This window comes from Atractosteus spatula, chromosome 23, assembly GCF_055471065.1.
Source record: "Atractosteus spatula isolate fAtrSpa1 chromosome 23, fAtrSpa1.hap1, whole genome shotgun sequence".
NCBI classification, from domain to species: domain Eukaryota; kingdom Metazoa; phylum Chordata; class Actinopteri; order Semionotiformes; family Lepisosteidae; genus Atractosteus; species Atractosteus spatula.
Window position 1 is genome coordinate 1217593 of NC_142728.1, and position 15229 is coordinate 1232821.

General features: G+C 50.7%; 1 protein-coding gene across 1 annotated transcript in view; it reads left to right on the top strand.

Annotated features, from left to right (window-relative positions):
- The window catches only part of ddx31 (DEAD-box helicase 31), a 34208-nt gene that overhangs the window by 3031 nt on the left and 15948 nt on the right, over positions 1-15229 (top strand). The window contains exons 6-17 of the mRNA XM_088940774.1: positions 724-794; positions 1350-1414; positions 2730-2774; positions 3605-3646; positions 3995-4059; positions 4558-4677; positions 5000-5106; positions 6376-6599; positions 6990-7157; positions 8721-8780; positions 11873-11923; positions 12461-12600. Coding sequence (XP_088796900.1) covers positions 724-794; positions 1350-1414; positions 2730-2774; positions 3605-3646; positions 3995-4059; positions 4558-4677; positions 5000-5106; positions 6376-6599; positions 6990-7157; positions 8721-8780; positions 11873-11923; positions 12461-12600 — 1158 coding nt within the window. The remainder of the gene's footprint in view (positions 1-723; positions 795-1349; positions 1415-2729; positions 2775-3604; positions 3647-3994; positions 4060-4557; positions 4678-4999; positions 5107-6375; positions 6600-6989; positions 7158-8720; positions 8781-11872; positions 11924-12460; positions 12601-15229) is intronic.

The following is a 15229-nucleotide window of genomic DNA, read 5'->3' on the forward strand; positions in this document are numbered from 1 at the left end:
GCCAGGCTTTGGCATGTTTTTTAAAATCCTAAGGGAGCATGAAAAGTAAAAGAAAGAACAGAGACATTTTGGTGAAGGGGACATCCTCGATGTTTGTTAGTAGTCTGAGTCACCCTGTGTGCTCTGATTATGCATCACAAGACGGCAGACTGCACAAAGATTCATAAGAAAGTTTACAAACACGAGAGGCTACTCAGCACTTACAGATAGCTTCTGAGCTATTGGCTAAGTGATAAGTAACTCTTCTTGATATTATTATCTCACTTTAAATGTGTAAATCTGGAATAGTCTTACATAACAACACGCATCCTTATTTATCATTTTTAACGTTCTGCACTGCAGCGATTAGCGCTGGTTTCAAAATGTCCTTTCTAAAGTACTAACAAAGTCACCCAGAGACCGATTTGTCAGCAGAACTGTGAACTGACTAAAATACTCACGCATGCATGGGGAGAGCACAGTTCTGCAGGTAGTTCAATGTGAAGACAGTTTTATTAGGATGAGTGTAGAACCACAGAATCAATTGTTTTTTTGCAGTGTCTTGTAGAGGATTACTCCTAAATGGAATTGTAGGTTCTGTTCCCAGGTCTTCACGTCAAGCAAGGGTACTCCACTCAGATTGGCAGTAACATGCCCTGCTGTATAACTGCATCCAGCTTTGGGACAGAATCCTTGGCCAAGTTAATAATAAGTTAGTAATAACCGTTTCGTATGTGTCTGTAGCGTCCAGAAACAGACCATCCCTCTGCTGCTGACTGGGAGAGATGTGGTGGTGCGATCTCAGACGGGCTCCGGTAGGGAAGGGCCTGCTTTGATTCCAGTTCACTTCGATTACAACAGTGTGACAGTCCTTCTTCCTAACTTTCCCTTTTCTCTGTTTTATTCCCATTGGCTTTACTAATGGGGAAAAAAAAATGCGTTTACCACATGTTTCTGACCTCGCAGATCTAATAAATATATTAATGGGACTTCATTTTTAGCCTCCAATGGCGCAGTGGGTGAAAATGCCAGATTCACATGTATGTCATGTCGGGCGCATCTCCATTCAGGGCAAATAACATCGATCTGTGTTTTGCATTGGAAATGCTCCAAGCAGGAAGTATTTGAAGCAGTTAGATGGAAACAGTCCAGAATACCAACTTGCAGAAATGTTAAGTGCTTGCCATTGAGTTTTAAGTCCCTGTAGTGATCTGATTGAATTTGATTTAAATTACACTTGTTGTATCTTACAAACTACTGTACTCAAATTCCACCGCTTAACCTAGCAAATCTAGTGAGTAACTGAGTTGCATTCAGATGAAGATCCCCAGTGTGTGATTGGTTCTCTGTGCCTATATCGTTTTTTTAAGGTAAGACGCTAGCTTATGGAATTCCTCTGGTGCAGTCCCTGCAGGCAGTGCACCCTAAAATCAAAGTAAGCAAGCGGATTTTAAGCTATTTTTATGCTCCAGTTTTATGTTTCATCACTCTTAAAAATTCCATGTCCTTTTCTCTGCCCTAATGTATGCGATGACTAATTGTGGTGGGACTTTCTAGGAATGTTGCAGAACTTAAGAGGCAGGGAAGTTAACACCTACTGCACTGAAAGATTCATCCCTTTTTTTTAAAAAAAAAAAGGGTGTCGCATTACTCTCTGGGTGACCCCTGATTCTGGCTGAATCATTGTGAAACACAGTGAAACAAAATGCGCTTGAGCAGTTAGGCATTATAAAGCAGAATGTGGTATTTTAAAGACTGGACAATTTGAGCTGAGAGATATTCTTGTAAGGTATTTAAAAGTTTTTATTGTTCAATTAATTTCATACTTGTCTGTATGCTTCTTAACTGCAGGGAAAAAAAAAGACCCCTAACAGCAGCTCGCAAGGAGGAGAAGAGTTGTTTTAAACGCAGGCGACACGCAGTTAAACAATTGTCATTACTGTACCAAAGTAGACACTTCCAGCAGATGTAGGAATTTTGGTTTTCTAAAGCCATCATGTAACATGAAAGCAGTCCTGCTGTATGAAATAATCATAGCGTTGGGTTTCTCTGAGTGTACAAAGGCAGTGCAGTGCCTCCGAGCTGCGGTGTAAATCACTCTGCGGTGGAGTGTGTGAGAAGGTGCCACTTGATTAAATTGACAGACGGTATCAGAGCTGTGCTGGTAACTGGAGACGTGGGAGCAGCTCACTGGACAGGACGCATGAAAACAATGCTTTTAAAACGTCTAAATTATTAATTCACCCCTGTCATTGTAAGTTTTTATAAATAGTTACAGCGCATCACTAAATAAAACTAAATACCCAGTGGGGTTAGATTACTGTGCTGTTATAATAAAATGCTGACAGATCTGCAGTCTCCACTTGACACAGGTGATTCCCCAAAGAAATACTGTTAAACCAGTGACAGCTGTCTAGTCCAGCGCAGATCAAACCCATCCGCAGAGCGCTGTCTGGCTGCAGTCCTTTCTGCCTGTGTTAATGCAGATGAAGACAGATAGGGAAGCGTGTCGTTCAGGCGATTTCGGCAAAGTTCATTTTCTTTGCGACTGAGTGAAAAACTTTGGCTGTGCTGACCATTGCTGTGGTGATGTTCCGCAGTTGTCACCTTTCATCTATTAACAGAAATGCAAGTCTTGCAGCTTATTGCGTTCTGAACGATACGTGTGGCGTATGAATATTTTAAAAAAAGCGTGTGACATACTCTGTGGTGCTTGACGCAGGCGTCTCTCTCCCTCTTCTCTCTCTCAGCGCAGTGATGGGCCTCTGGCTGTCCTAGTGGTGCCCACCAGAGAGGTGCAGTACCGCCACTTTAAACCGTCCTACTGTCTTTCACACCGCCCCCGTGTCTGCTGTTGGCCGGGATGCTGGTAAAAAAAAACAACAGAAAACCCGAAGAGTAAACAGTGTTTTTCTGATCCTTACTCAGGCATTACTTAAGGCTTTCAGGTGTGGTTTCAGCACAGGAAGCAGCGTTGGCTGACCTGAGTCCAGGCGGGTGGATGCCCAGTTAGGCACGACCGCACACGTTTTATTTTCACATGCAGCTCGCGGCCTTTCAGAGCTGAGTGATATTATCACTGATGCCAGAGCCCCTTTGCATTTTGGCCCTGCAGTTTCGCACTTGAGATATTCATTTTTGAGTGGTATGCATTTGTTTTTGTCAGTTGTCTGATGAAACTGAAGCGTACGGGGAAATCGCATCTAGCAAGTTTTAAAAACGGTTATGGTTTAATAACGACAAAAGCCTCTTCTCTCCTCGTGGCTTGATAAATACATTTGGCTGGATTTGGATCCAGCACAGGCACAGCAGCTACTGACTGCTTTTTTGAAGGGGGGAGTCGCTGTAAAATAAACGCTGAAAACTCAGATGTGATGAAGATGTGTGTAATAACTCGGTTTCTGAGTATCTGCAGTAATACAAGCCAGGTCAGCAGTTCTCAGAGTGGACGTAACTTTTTAACCACTCTCAGCAAACGCATCCTGGTTATCTCTGATTGATCCGTTGTCTGGGTTGCAAATGGAAAAGTCTTTCCTTGCTCATCCCATTTGGTATGACTCTCGCTCTCCGACTGCTTTCGGACAGACGTTTACTAACGGCCTCTCCATTCCCTCCCGGCCTACAGCTGGCGCAGCAGAGCTTCCAGATCATCCAGAAACTCCTGAAGGTGAGGCTGACCAGGAGCACAGCTGACCGTTTTTCTGCGTTTCCTGTTAATCCACCTTTGAGCATTGCATGTAACAAAATGTGCAGAAGAGCCAGCAGGCTGTTTGAATCTGTCTTCTTTTTAGCTCTGAGATCTGAGTAATCTGGGTCTTCTAACAGGCAGGAAAATTAATTGGGGGGCCACAATGTACATTTTTGTTCTTTTTAAAAATATAAAGCTTGGCCACCATTATGTCCTTGTCCTGCGTCCCTGCTGTTAGTTGGGATGGGGAGCAGGCAGGTGGCAGTGTGGGCAGTGTCTGAGCTCTTCTCTCGCCTCTTGTGCTCCGGCGTCCCTGCGGCCGCTCAGCCCTTCACCTGGATTGTGCCCGGGGTCCTGATGGGAGGGGAGAAGAGGAAGTCGGAGAAAGCCAGGTGAGACCGCCGGGGCGTGCCTGGGCTTTCTCCCTTGTGATGAAGCAACACAGAAGCTATTTTTGTCCTGTGCTCTTGTGGCTGGGCAGCACAGTGGTGCAGTCTTTAGCATCGCTGCCTTGTAGCACTTGAGCCCTGGGTTCGATTCCGGACCTGGGGTGCTGTCTGTGTGAAGTTTGTATGTTCTGCCCTTGTTTAGGTGGGTTTCCTCCAACAGTCCAGAGACATGCTGGTGGGTTAATTGTCATCTGGGAAACCTGGCCCTGGTGTGAGTGTGTGCGTGTCCGTGTTTGTTTCTGTCTGCCCTGCGTTGGACTGGCGTCCTGTCTGTGGTGTGCCCTGCCTCGTGCATGTTCCTTGCCAGGATAGGCTCTGGCTCCCCTCCCCGATCCTGAGTTGGATAAATGGGTCAGGAAAGGGATGGATGGGTCTTGTGGCTTGCCAACTGCTTCTGGCGCTCGTGAGTTGAAGGTGCTGCGGCTGTTGTCTTGTCCTCAGGTTGAGAAAAGGGATCAACATCCTGATCTCCACCCCGGGCCGCTTGGTTGACCACATCAAGAACACGGAGAGCATCGCCTTTACCGCCGTCCGCTGGCTCATCCTGGACGAGGCCGACAGGTAGAAGGAGCTGCTTCTTACTCCCCTGTGCTCTCAGTCCCTGGTTAGTTGCCTCTGCAGTGTCCAGCACTTGGTTTTGACACAGCGCACAGGGTATTGCTTGGTCGATATCTCCTGTCTGTTCCTCTGCTCCTAAAACAGGTTTTCCAGCTTCTAACGTTTCAAGATCTGGTGAGATAGGTTTATAGGAATAAAAGTACGCACCAATAAATTAAAAGTACTTTATAAGCAAATGAGCCATAGGGCTCTCGGACCTGCGAGTGTAAGAGCTGAGTGTCATGTCCAGCATGCCCGCGACTCAGTGAGTGTCTGACCCTGACAGGACCCTGGACCTGGGCTTCGAGAAAGACCTGACCGTGATCCTGAACGCCCTCAACGCTGCCGGCGCCCAGAGGCAGAACGTGCTGCTGTCCGCCACGCTCACTGAAGGCAAGGCGCCGAGGAGGGCTCTGTGTCCCGCCTACTCCTCACCTGTTCGGCTGATGCTTTTATTCAGAGCGGCTTTGTACCCTCTTGTTATGCGGGTGGGGATTTTTTGCGGAAGGTGTGTTGCGTGAAGCGCTGTACAGCAGACGCGTCCCACCTGTGCCCTCCCGGTTCCGAGTCCACGGCTCTGCCACTCTGTCGGGTCTGAGCCTGTTCCGGTCACGTGACCCCTTGAAGCTTGATGGGCACCTCAAAGCGGTCCTCGGGCTTGCCTGCGCCCCGTGTCTCCTCCGGGTCCTGGGTGACAGCAGTGCGGGCCCCTGACCCAGGCCAGCTGCACTGCGCACAAGCAGGCAGGCAAGCCCTGTGAGCCAAAAGGCCGGATGGTCAGTCTTATCAGCCTCCGGAGGGTCATGTCACCGTAACAGGCTTAGCGAATGAGCCCTGGCAGATTAGTAGCAGTCACGGTCTGGTAGTAAGCACAGCAACGATTTGCCGTTTTGAGAATGCCATGGGTGCTTAAGATTATACCACCTGATCATTCATAATGTCAATCTGAATACAGGTAGGCCTTCAGAATTAACCAGAAACGAAGGGTAACCTTTAATCGCTCTGTATTGTTGAAGATGCAAAAGTGCAGACAAAGGTTATTCATTTTATCTCTCGGAGTATAAAAATATCACGTTGGTAGATTCCGGGTAAAAAAAGGAGTGTGACTCATTGGTGAAGTCTCATCAGCCCGTCTTGTGGGACAGGCTGTCTCCAGCGCAGAGCGCAGAGCACACACCTCCAGGGGGCTGGCTCAGCTCCAGGCTGCCCCGTAAGGGATTAGAAGTCATTACGAGCTGCGGAGGGGCCTGTGTGAGATTGGCTTTGTATGCTGTCAGATGTGCAGGTTCAGCTGACAGCTGTTGTATTTACAAGAGCCCATCTCTTTTTGTCAGTCTCTCTAGGCTTAGGGGTGGCTCCAGATCAGAGTCCCCTAATTTACCTCTCCCAGTCTCTCTAGTGCTGGAGGTGGTCCGTTTTTTAAAACGCATCAGCGGGGCACACTGTAAGGGAGGTTGGAATGAAAGATCAGAGAGTTTTAACCAGCGGTGCAATGCATCTGCATGCTCTGTCCTGCTGTTGAACACTTTTAGCCTGCACAAAATCTGGCGTCGCAGCACTGTGTTGCCTTGAAGAAGGCCGGAAACTTTTCTCTCCTGCAAGCGTTTTCCTAATTGTTGCCTTGTTTGTCTGAACCTGCGTTTGTTTGTCCCGGGGAGCCAGGTGTGTCGAGGCTGGCCGGCATTTGCCTCAAGGAGCCGGTCACTGTCCACGCGTCGGAGGGCGCTGCACAGAGCGAGGAAGCCAGGGACCTGACCTCTGACCCCTCCTCCACTGGCCTGTCGGAGAGCTTCACAGTGCCCGAGAAGCTGCAGCAGCACGTGGCCGTCGTGCCCAGCAAGCTGCGCCTGGTCTGCCTGGCTGCTTTCATCCTGGGCAAATGCAAGGTAACACGTCCGCACACGGCCCGGTCATCGGCGCTGCTCTGGCTTAGACCGCACCCAGAATGTTGTCTCAAGTGTTTGGCTCTACACGGCAAAATAGAGTCTTTACAATCAGAAAGTGTCCAGAAATGGAATGGAAACACGTTTGGCTTAAAACTGCGAAGCACTTTAGCCTGCATTTTCATTCATTGACTATTACAGAACAGCGAAGGACACTGCACAAAAAAACCATGGTACTCGACAGGTTACTTGATCGTGCAGGTACCATTCTGAGCATTAGGAATAACATCCTATAAGATTTGTGGAGGAAGTCCTCGGTGAGACAGAGACCCGCTCGCGTGCGGAGTGCCTTGTTGCTGCTGGGCCCGTTCCCGAGTCTGAGCTCTCTTGCAGGGTGAAGGGCCCCAGAAGATGATTGTGTTCCTGTCGAGCTGTGAGGCAGTGGAGTTCCTCCAGTCTCTCTTCAGCAAGGTGCTGTGTGGGAGCGCAGGCAGCAAGGGTACCGGAGCAGAGCGCCCCCTGCTGGACTTCATGAGATTGCACGGCAACATGGAGCAGGAGGTGGGGAAAACAGTTGCTTGAATGTAGAGCTTGTGCACGGAAGCATGACCAGACCTCATTTCTGTAGCTGCGAAGATCATGTTCACTGGCCTGCCTTCTAACAGCAAAGCTGCCCCACCCCTCCCTTCCTAAACTTTCGGGCTGCCCATCCATTGCAGTCCAGTTGTCACATCTAAGTGCAAAGCAGGGTGCTGCCCCCCTCCACCTGCTCAGAAAGGGAAGGCGTGCAGGCGCCCCTGAGTGAGAGTGGTAACCTTGTTCGTGACAATAGCTTCCCAGCCACACGGCCTCCCTGAGTGAAGTCAGCCTCCAGAGGCACGTGCCTGTTACTGTAGTCCCAGGCCGTGCAGCGGTCTGGCCTTTGACAGCTGGTACGGTGGCACTGTCCTGTGCTTTTTTCCTGCCAGCTGATTGACAGGGTGTGCCCCCTGGCAGTGCCAGAGGATAGCCATGGCCCAGTGCTGCGCTCACACCTGTATATCCCTGCGTCAGGAGCACTAATGGAGTTGAACTCGAGTCCCCATCTGCCACCTCTGGGAGGCTGGGTGGTGGCTGGCATGCGGACGCCCCCACTTTCTCTTTAGTTATTCGACAAGACGCTTGCAGAGCCCCGGCCTGCTCGAGTCTGTGCCCAGGTGAGGTGGGGTCACGGAGCCCTGTTCCGAATCTCTGGTGGAGTCAGGAGGCAGGCACTCCGTGCGCATGGCTTAACTCGTCTGCTTTCTGGGAAAATGGTAAATGGAAGTAATACCATTACCAGCAGTTTTCACTGCCCCTGTAGTAACTTGTGTGGTCATGGGTGTACTAGTAGTAATAGGCACGTAGAATTTACCTGTGCTTTATTTCTTCATAAATTCTTTTTTTTAATTGTTTATGGAAAAAAGGAAAATAAAAGTTTATATCTTAGAAGTTTTGTGTCTTAAGTCATCTGTTGAAAGATTGGCTTCATAAAGCTACTTTGTAGACGGATTAGGTTATGAACAGAATGGAATGAATCATTTTGGTCTAAAATGTGGCTGCTTTCTCCCACATGAAACCGAACAAAGTGAGCTTGTTTTTGCCTGCTCTAATTCAATAGTATGTGTTGTTTTTGTTACATCTTACCTCAAGGCTGGAGGACAAGGACCTGTTTTCATTGTATACACTCTTGTATAACTAAACCACAATCGTGCTGCAGACTGTGTCTTTGTCTTTTCATCCTTTTCAGAAAGGAGGTCCTGTTTTAAGAGTCAAGAACAATGTCTTGAAGAAAGTAACATTATTAATGCTAGGCTGTTGAAAGTAAGCACCCTCAGAGTGGGTCTGTTGTGTGAGCGCTGTTTTGATTTTACTGGCGCTAAAAAGATTCTCTTGTTCTTGGGCCTCCTGGACAGTTTTCTGCCTGCCTCTAGGAGTCCTCAGACCCCTGGCTGAAACCCCCTAGTCTACAGGCATTTATTGTCTAGTCTAAAGAAGCGAAGCTCTTATTGCTGTGAACATTAAATCATTCGTTAGATTAGTAGCGCGTGTCAGAGTTCGTCCAGTTAGATTCCTTCATTGCCCATCCTCCTCTCCCTCTCACAGGAAAGAACTGAGGTGTTTCAGAAGTTTTCTCAGTCCAAGACAGGCATCCTTCTTTGCACGGTAAGTAGCTGCTGAAAGAACGTCCTTTTCCTGTAGGTCAGCGAAAACTCAAGTTGCCAGAACCCATCAGACGAGAACCCAACTTGCAGACCAGCATGGCTGTGTTGATTCACTGGGGCAGAAAGGTATTGTACTCTGGCACCCGGCCCTCTCCTGGCTGTCCTGATCTCAGGGCCTGCCGTTGAGAAAATCGGAAGGGCTATTCATTCTTAACTGGAAGGCTGTGGATTCTAATCCTGGCTGGGATGCCGCTGTGGTACCGTTAAAAATAAGGAACTTCACTCAGATTGCTATCGAAATGCCCATGTATCTGTGTGTGTACAAATGTAAGTCACTTTGGATGAAAGCATCAACCAAATAAATTAACAATAATATAAATGCCTTGTCCAGGTTGTGCTGTCTTGTGCTATAAGCACATTTCAAACACACACTTTTTTTCCCAGTCTGTTTGCCAGAGCTTTTGCTGGGAGTCTTTTTTTTTTTTGCAATATGACAGCTTTATACTCCACCAGACGCTGCCTGTCCTGGTTTTTGAGGTGTCGACGGTGCAGTGGGACTGTAAATGTTTTAGAAGGAAGGACAAACAACATTTGCTTTTGAGCAGCAGCGAACATGAATCTCGGAACCTTAAGAGGCAATACCTTGATCCTGTAAAAAAAAAAAAAAATTGTATATATTAAACAAAACGGCTTCATCCTGCTCGGTTTTTTAATTTCCCGAGAAACGGCTCCGGCTGGTAAGCAGGTCACTCCCTGGTCCCTGTCTGCCAGCGAGACGGAGCCTCTCTTTTCATTTCGCCGGTGACAGCTGCCGTGAACGCAGCTCAAGGAGTGAGAGAAATGGTCTGTCAGTGGAAGGTCCTTTCCTTCGCGCTGCTAATCTGTCACACGCGGTTTGTTGTTTACCGTTCTGCGCTCGCTGCCTGCCCGCGGGGCCGGGCGCCGCGTAATGGTGACAGATGCTGACCTGCAAAAGTGTGAATCTTGCCGCTTTCCCCCTGCTGCCAACCTGTAAATTACAGCTATCGGGAGTAATTAGACCCGATAAAACCCTTCCAAGCCCCCCCCGGCTGGGACGCAGAACCAGGCTTAAAAGGCAGAGAGCTGCTCGCGCGCGGGGCGCCGGGCGTTAACCCTTCGTGCCCCGGGGGCAGCGGCACGGGGCTGGGGCGCCTCTCGCCCCGCGCCCGCCAGCGTGGGGGCTGAGCCGGTGTTGCAGGGGGCTGTGTGAGCTGGCCTGCAGCCCGTCCGTCCCGCACAAAACACCGGTTTCCGAAATGGCACAGGAGACCCTGCATCGCGCCCATTTTTTCAGCTTTAACTGGCCATACAAGCACAGCGCGAGAGAAGCTCTCTGCAGACGCCATTCCAAAGTGTGAGCTGAGAATGAGGGAGAGCTGTGACAGACTTAAAGCAGATGTTTTCCACTGTCTGAATTTTGGGGCCCTAGGTAACCATCCTCACTGCAAGCAGCTGTTTCATTAGCTCTGTGCTTTAGTGGCCCCTGCCTGGTTCCCTCGTGTGTCTGTTTCTTTGTACAGATTTTCTGCTCTAACTCTTTGTGTTGGGAGCACTACAAAGGCTGGCGTTAACTCCGGGTTTCTTAGCAGGAATGATTTTCCTACTCAATACATGCCTTCACCGATCTTAAACTGTGCAATTGGAATTCACAGTATCTAACTGGTCAGTGACTATTGTGAAGTTAATTAGACCGTTATACAGTGTTGCATTTTACAGCACTGGTAATTGAAGGTTTATGTGAATAGTTTTTTTATTAACGTTTGGGGAGGCTGGTGTTGCAGTTCTATATAGATTTGGCTTGTGCAGCCTCCAGGAGTGCATGCTCCGTGCCCGAGGTACAGCATCGCTGCGATACGTGGCTCTCGAGGAGCAGGCAGAGCTGCAGGCAGCCCCAGTCCCAGCGTCCTCGGCATCGCTCTCCTGCTCTAAAAGGGCAGCAGGACCCGGGGAGGTCACAGGCAGTTCGCCGACCCTGCCCGTCCTCCCCCTGGCACCGATGTAAAGCTGCTCATTGCAGTGCCAGCCAGTGCCAAGTTAAATCTTTAAAAACAGAGCTTGTGCCTCTTTAAGTATTTCACCTGATGCAAAAGGTCACACAGCCGGCTCTTGTCGTTCGCCACCTCCCCCCTCCCCTCCGCGCCTGCTTCCTGGCTGCCGGAGCCAATCGCCTTCCGCCCTCGCCTCCTCCGCCACCCGTTCCGCGCTGCAATCTGTCGCCCGGCCGCCGGGGGGCGCCACCCTGCCGACCGCCTTCCGCACACCGCGGTAATGACTTTTGGCAGCCCGCGCCGAGAGGAGTGGGTAAAGGAGGGAGCAGTGAGGAGCCCCCCTCCCCCTCCTCTCCTCGGTTCAGTCGCTTTGCAAGATTCTTCAGTGAATAAATGAGTCGTTTTAATCCGACTGACAGGCTGGCATTGCCCGGCTCTGCCCTCCATCTGTACTTATGGCCAGCGCAGCGCCAGACCCCAGGCTGCCTAATGTGCCAATCCAAGGCACAGCTTATCCTGGCTGTAGCTTCAGGGACAGAAGGGTTAGGGCTCCACGCTGCAGAGACACACTCATGAGCTATTTATATAAGAAAGAGATTAGCGTTTTCCAACTTTGATGGATGGCGTGAAACTGCTGCGTCTCCCTTTTCCTTACCGATCGGTATGAAAATGTTCTATCGATCCATTTCACCCCCAGCAGTTACGCGATTCGTAATTCAAAGGTTCTGAGACGACAATGCCATTGTTCCTCTGAAGATGCTGATCGAACCTGGGAGGAATTCATTTAGATCTGCTTTAGGGCCATTATTAAAAAGCTGGCCAAGGAGAAAAGTTTTTTTTATTAGATCGACCTGTGTTTACATGTAAATGTATTATTTTTTTTGGATATTATTTAAAAACGGTCCATATTAAACCGATACCTTTCATTTTTCTACTTGTAGATCTTAATTGATTTGACATGTTTTTTCATTTTCATGCTCAAGTGCTTCCTCTTTAGTAAAGCCATGTCCAGCTTTGAAGAATGAAACCTTCTCCTGCATTTGCAGTGGGGCTTGAGCTCTTGTTTCTGGTCTTTATCTTGTAGGATGTGGCAGCCCGAGGACTGGACCTGCCTCGAGTGACCTGGATAGTTCAGGTGGGGGTCTCGATCTCTTTCATGGCGTTTTTTATCTGCCCTTTTTTGAGCGACTTTTGTTAACGGTTTCTGTGCCGTTGAGGTAAGATCAGTTCAGCTGGAGTCTTTCACCGTGCAAGCCTGGAGATTTCAGCAAAGAAAGAAGCCTGGGCCTAGTGAGTCATACGATTACGGTTCCTCTGTCTTCTGCTGCTCCGATCGAGCCTTGACAGTAGCCCAGCAAGCTACACACAGAGCTAATTGAGATTGCTCCCTGAGCGCAAACGGAGCCATGTGGATCGGGCCTGCTGCTAACTTGCACACCAGATGAGCAGCCTGAACAGACTCGCTTACTCCGTACACATGGTGCACTGCTAGTATTTCTGGAACGTGAGCGGGTCACCCTGTAACTCCGTGTTTAGCGTACGAACCCTGCCTCGGGTGTTTGTGTGTAGTCCTTCCCTGGCACTTGGGAAGCTCGTGCGTTCCTGAGACTGTAGGGCATGCCCTTGTAACCTCCTCTCCACCGGTGAACCAGTCAGGGCTCATGTATTGCAGTACACGCCCCCGGCCTCCCCAGCGGAGTACGTCCATCGCGTGGGCCGCACGGCTCGCATCGGTGCCCACGGTAACAGCCTGCTCTTCCTCACGCCTTCCGAGACCGCCTACCTCGCCGTCCTGGCCAATCACAACATCAGGTGAGCCGCCGCCCCGCCCCGCTGCTCTGCTGGGTGGGGCTCCCTGGAGATTCAGATAGGCGCAGACTAGCTCTGCGTAGACCTGGTTTGTCGTGCCCGGTCTGTCCTTGTCGTCCTCGGCCCGTTCAACATTTTAAAATCAAGATCCGAGTTTTTACTTGCGGCTGCAGAGGATAAGCGCTTTTTCATGCTGTTGCCTGGCACTGTCTGAGGGCCCGAATGTTTTCCTCTGTGGCTGAACGGGGCTTTCGGCAGATTTTTGGGTTCTCAGACGAAGACGTCAATCGGGCTTTAAACTGCAGAAGAAATGAGGGTTAATTCCGCGCTCGTGACTCCAGTCCGTTTAGCGGGGCGTCTGCCAGCTCAGCATCACAGCTCTGCCTTAGCAAACAAACAGTCACCAAGCCAGACTGCTGGTGGCCAGATTCTGTATTAAGCCACAGAAATCCACTATACAAACTTTGTTTTACCACAGTGGCATTTTGCAAACCTCGTTTCCAGATCTTGGTACAATTTCGAAATGATAATTGCTCAGTACTTGATCAAGCCGGAACGCGCTGGTGTGTGTGCAGACCCCTGGTGGGCGTGTCTGATCACGTGTTCCGATGGCATCATCGATGGGAAAAGTGCCCGATCCTGCAGCCTTTCCACGTCGTCTCGCTGCAACGTGCTCTTCGTGCTGCTTTTCAGCGCAAAGATCCCTATGGATTTCATAATGGCTTACTCCCAAAACAGGAGGTTATGACGGGCTGATCCAATGGTGTTAAATCCATACGTGTTATAGGCTGTCAGCTTCGTGTTTTCTGATTTTGTGTAGTCGCACGAGAAAGGTTACGAAGGAGAACAGGCTGTTTGCCGACTTGAGATGAATGATTTATTGCATCACAGTCACACAGATTATTAGGGGGAAACTGTGTGAAATATATTGCACAGAGAGATGTTCGTCGTGTTTAGCTGGAATATGTCGGGACTTGTGTGCTCTTTGTTTGAGCTGACTTTTACAGTCACAGCTCCGTTGATGTTAAATAAAGGAGGATCTTTAATTTTCGCAGGCCGGTCAGAATGACTTCAGGTTAAGACGGGACGCTGTCTGTGTTGAAACCGAAAACTAGGGTAATCCAAAATAAAAAGACAGCCATTGACAACTTCACTAAATATTTCATTTCTTGAAAACCAGGGTGCAATACTGCAGGTATTTAGTACATTTACAGCCTAAGCAGCTAGAGTGGATTTAGAAGGCAACTGGCTGCATGCCCTCAAGGCAGGAGGGGCTGCAGGAGAGACAATCCCAGACTCCAGAGCATGCCCTCCACTTCAGGAGCAAGGAGCTGGGAAAGTCAGCGTCTGCACGCGTATTAATCTTTCACGAGCTGTGTCGTTACGCCCGCATCATTACCAATTAATTATTCAGCTCAGAAATCTTAATATCATGCCATTTTATTTATTCATCCCTTTCCTTGCACCCGGGCCATGCCTGCGTGTGTGAGCGGCCGGCTCGGGCCGTGGCGCGGGTGCCGGCGGTTCCGAAGGAGTCCAGTCGGAACCGGTCCTGGGGCGGGTCGCGGCCCGTTGCCATGGCGATCGACTAGCCGTGCGGCCCGGCGGGCGGGGGGCCGCGCGGCTCCCGGCGCAGAAGCAGGAGGCGGCAGCTGAAACCCCCCCTTCCCGGGGGGCCGCCCCGCGACTCGGGGCCTGGGCGGCGCCTGGCGGCAGGGGAAGCGGCTCCACCGGTACCCCCAGCAGACCCGGGCCCGCTGGCGCCTCCCACCCCGGGGCCCGGTTCAGAGACCCGGAGCAGGAGCCCGCGGGGCGGCTCGCTAGTCCTCTGCGCTCGTTTTGGAAGGTGATCCGCTCGCCGTGCCTCCGATCCAAGGCGCACGGTGTGCCAGGAATCACATCAACGAGGGCTGATAAATTACTGGGAATATTCGGGGAGGCAGCCATCGCGGAGCAGCAGTGAGTGCCGTCATGGCGAATTGCCGTCTGCCTTCATGAAGGGGAAATCATAGAGACAGTGCTGACAACTTAATTTAGCACCAGAGCCGGGAGGCGTCGCGGGACTGCGCTCTGTATAATTGATAACGCCGCCATTGCTGCCGTCGAGGGGCGGCGGTCCTCCGGAGGGAGGGCCAGGCCCCGCACCTCGGATCCCTGCTTCCCTGCCCTTCCTGCCGCCGCCTGTGGCTGCTGCTGTGTGTGCGCCGCGCGCCCCCGCTCCTGGGGCTCCCCTGCTTCTGTTGGCTCTCTTTAGAAATAAAGACGGCCCTTTCAGCAGCGCACGTCTAGAGCTGTGCGAGCAGGACCCTGCTCTCGGGGACGCGCCATGTGAGGTGTCGGGGTCGGGCGCGACTTGACTCGAGAGCGCGTGCAGGTAGAAATTCACCGCAGGCACAGAGACCGCAGACTGAGCCAAACCGCACGTCAGGAGTCCCAGGGTTATCGCGTCGCGGGGGCGTGCTCCTCACCTCTCCAAGATACCCCGCTGCCAGTCGAAGGAAAGGGTTTCTCAGCGCAGGCCTCTCGCGGCGAGGGCGCTTGTGCTGACTGTCTGCCCCTTGAGGTTAAAACCGGCATCCGTGAGGCGAAAGAGCCGTCGCAGGACGTCTCTGGCAGGTATCGCCACGTGCTG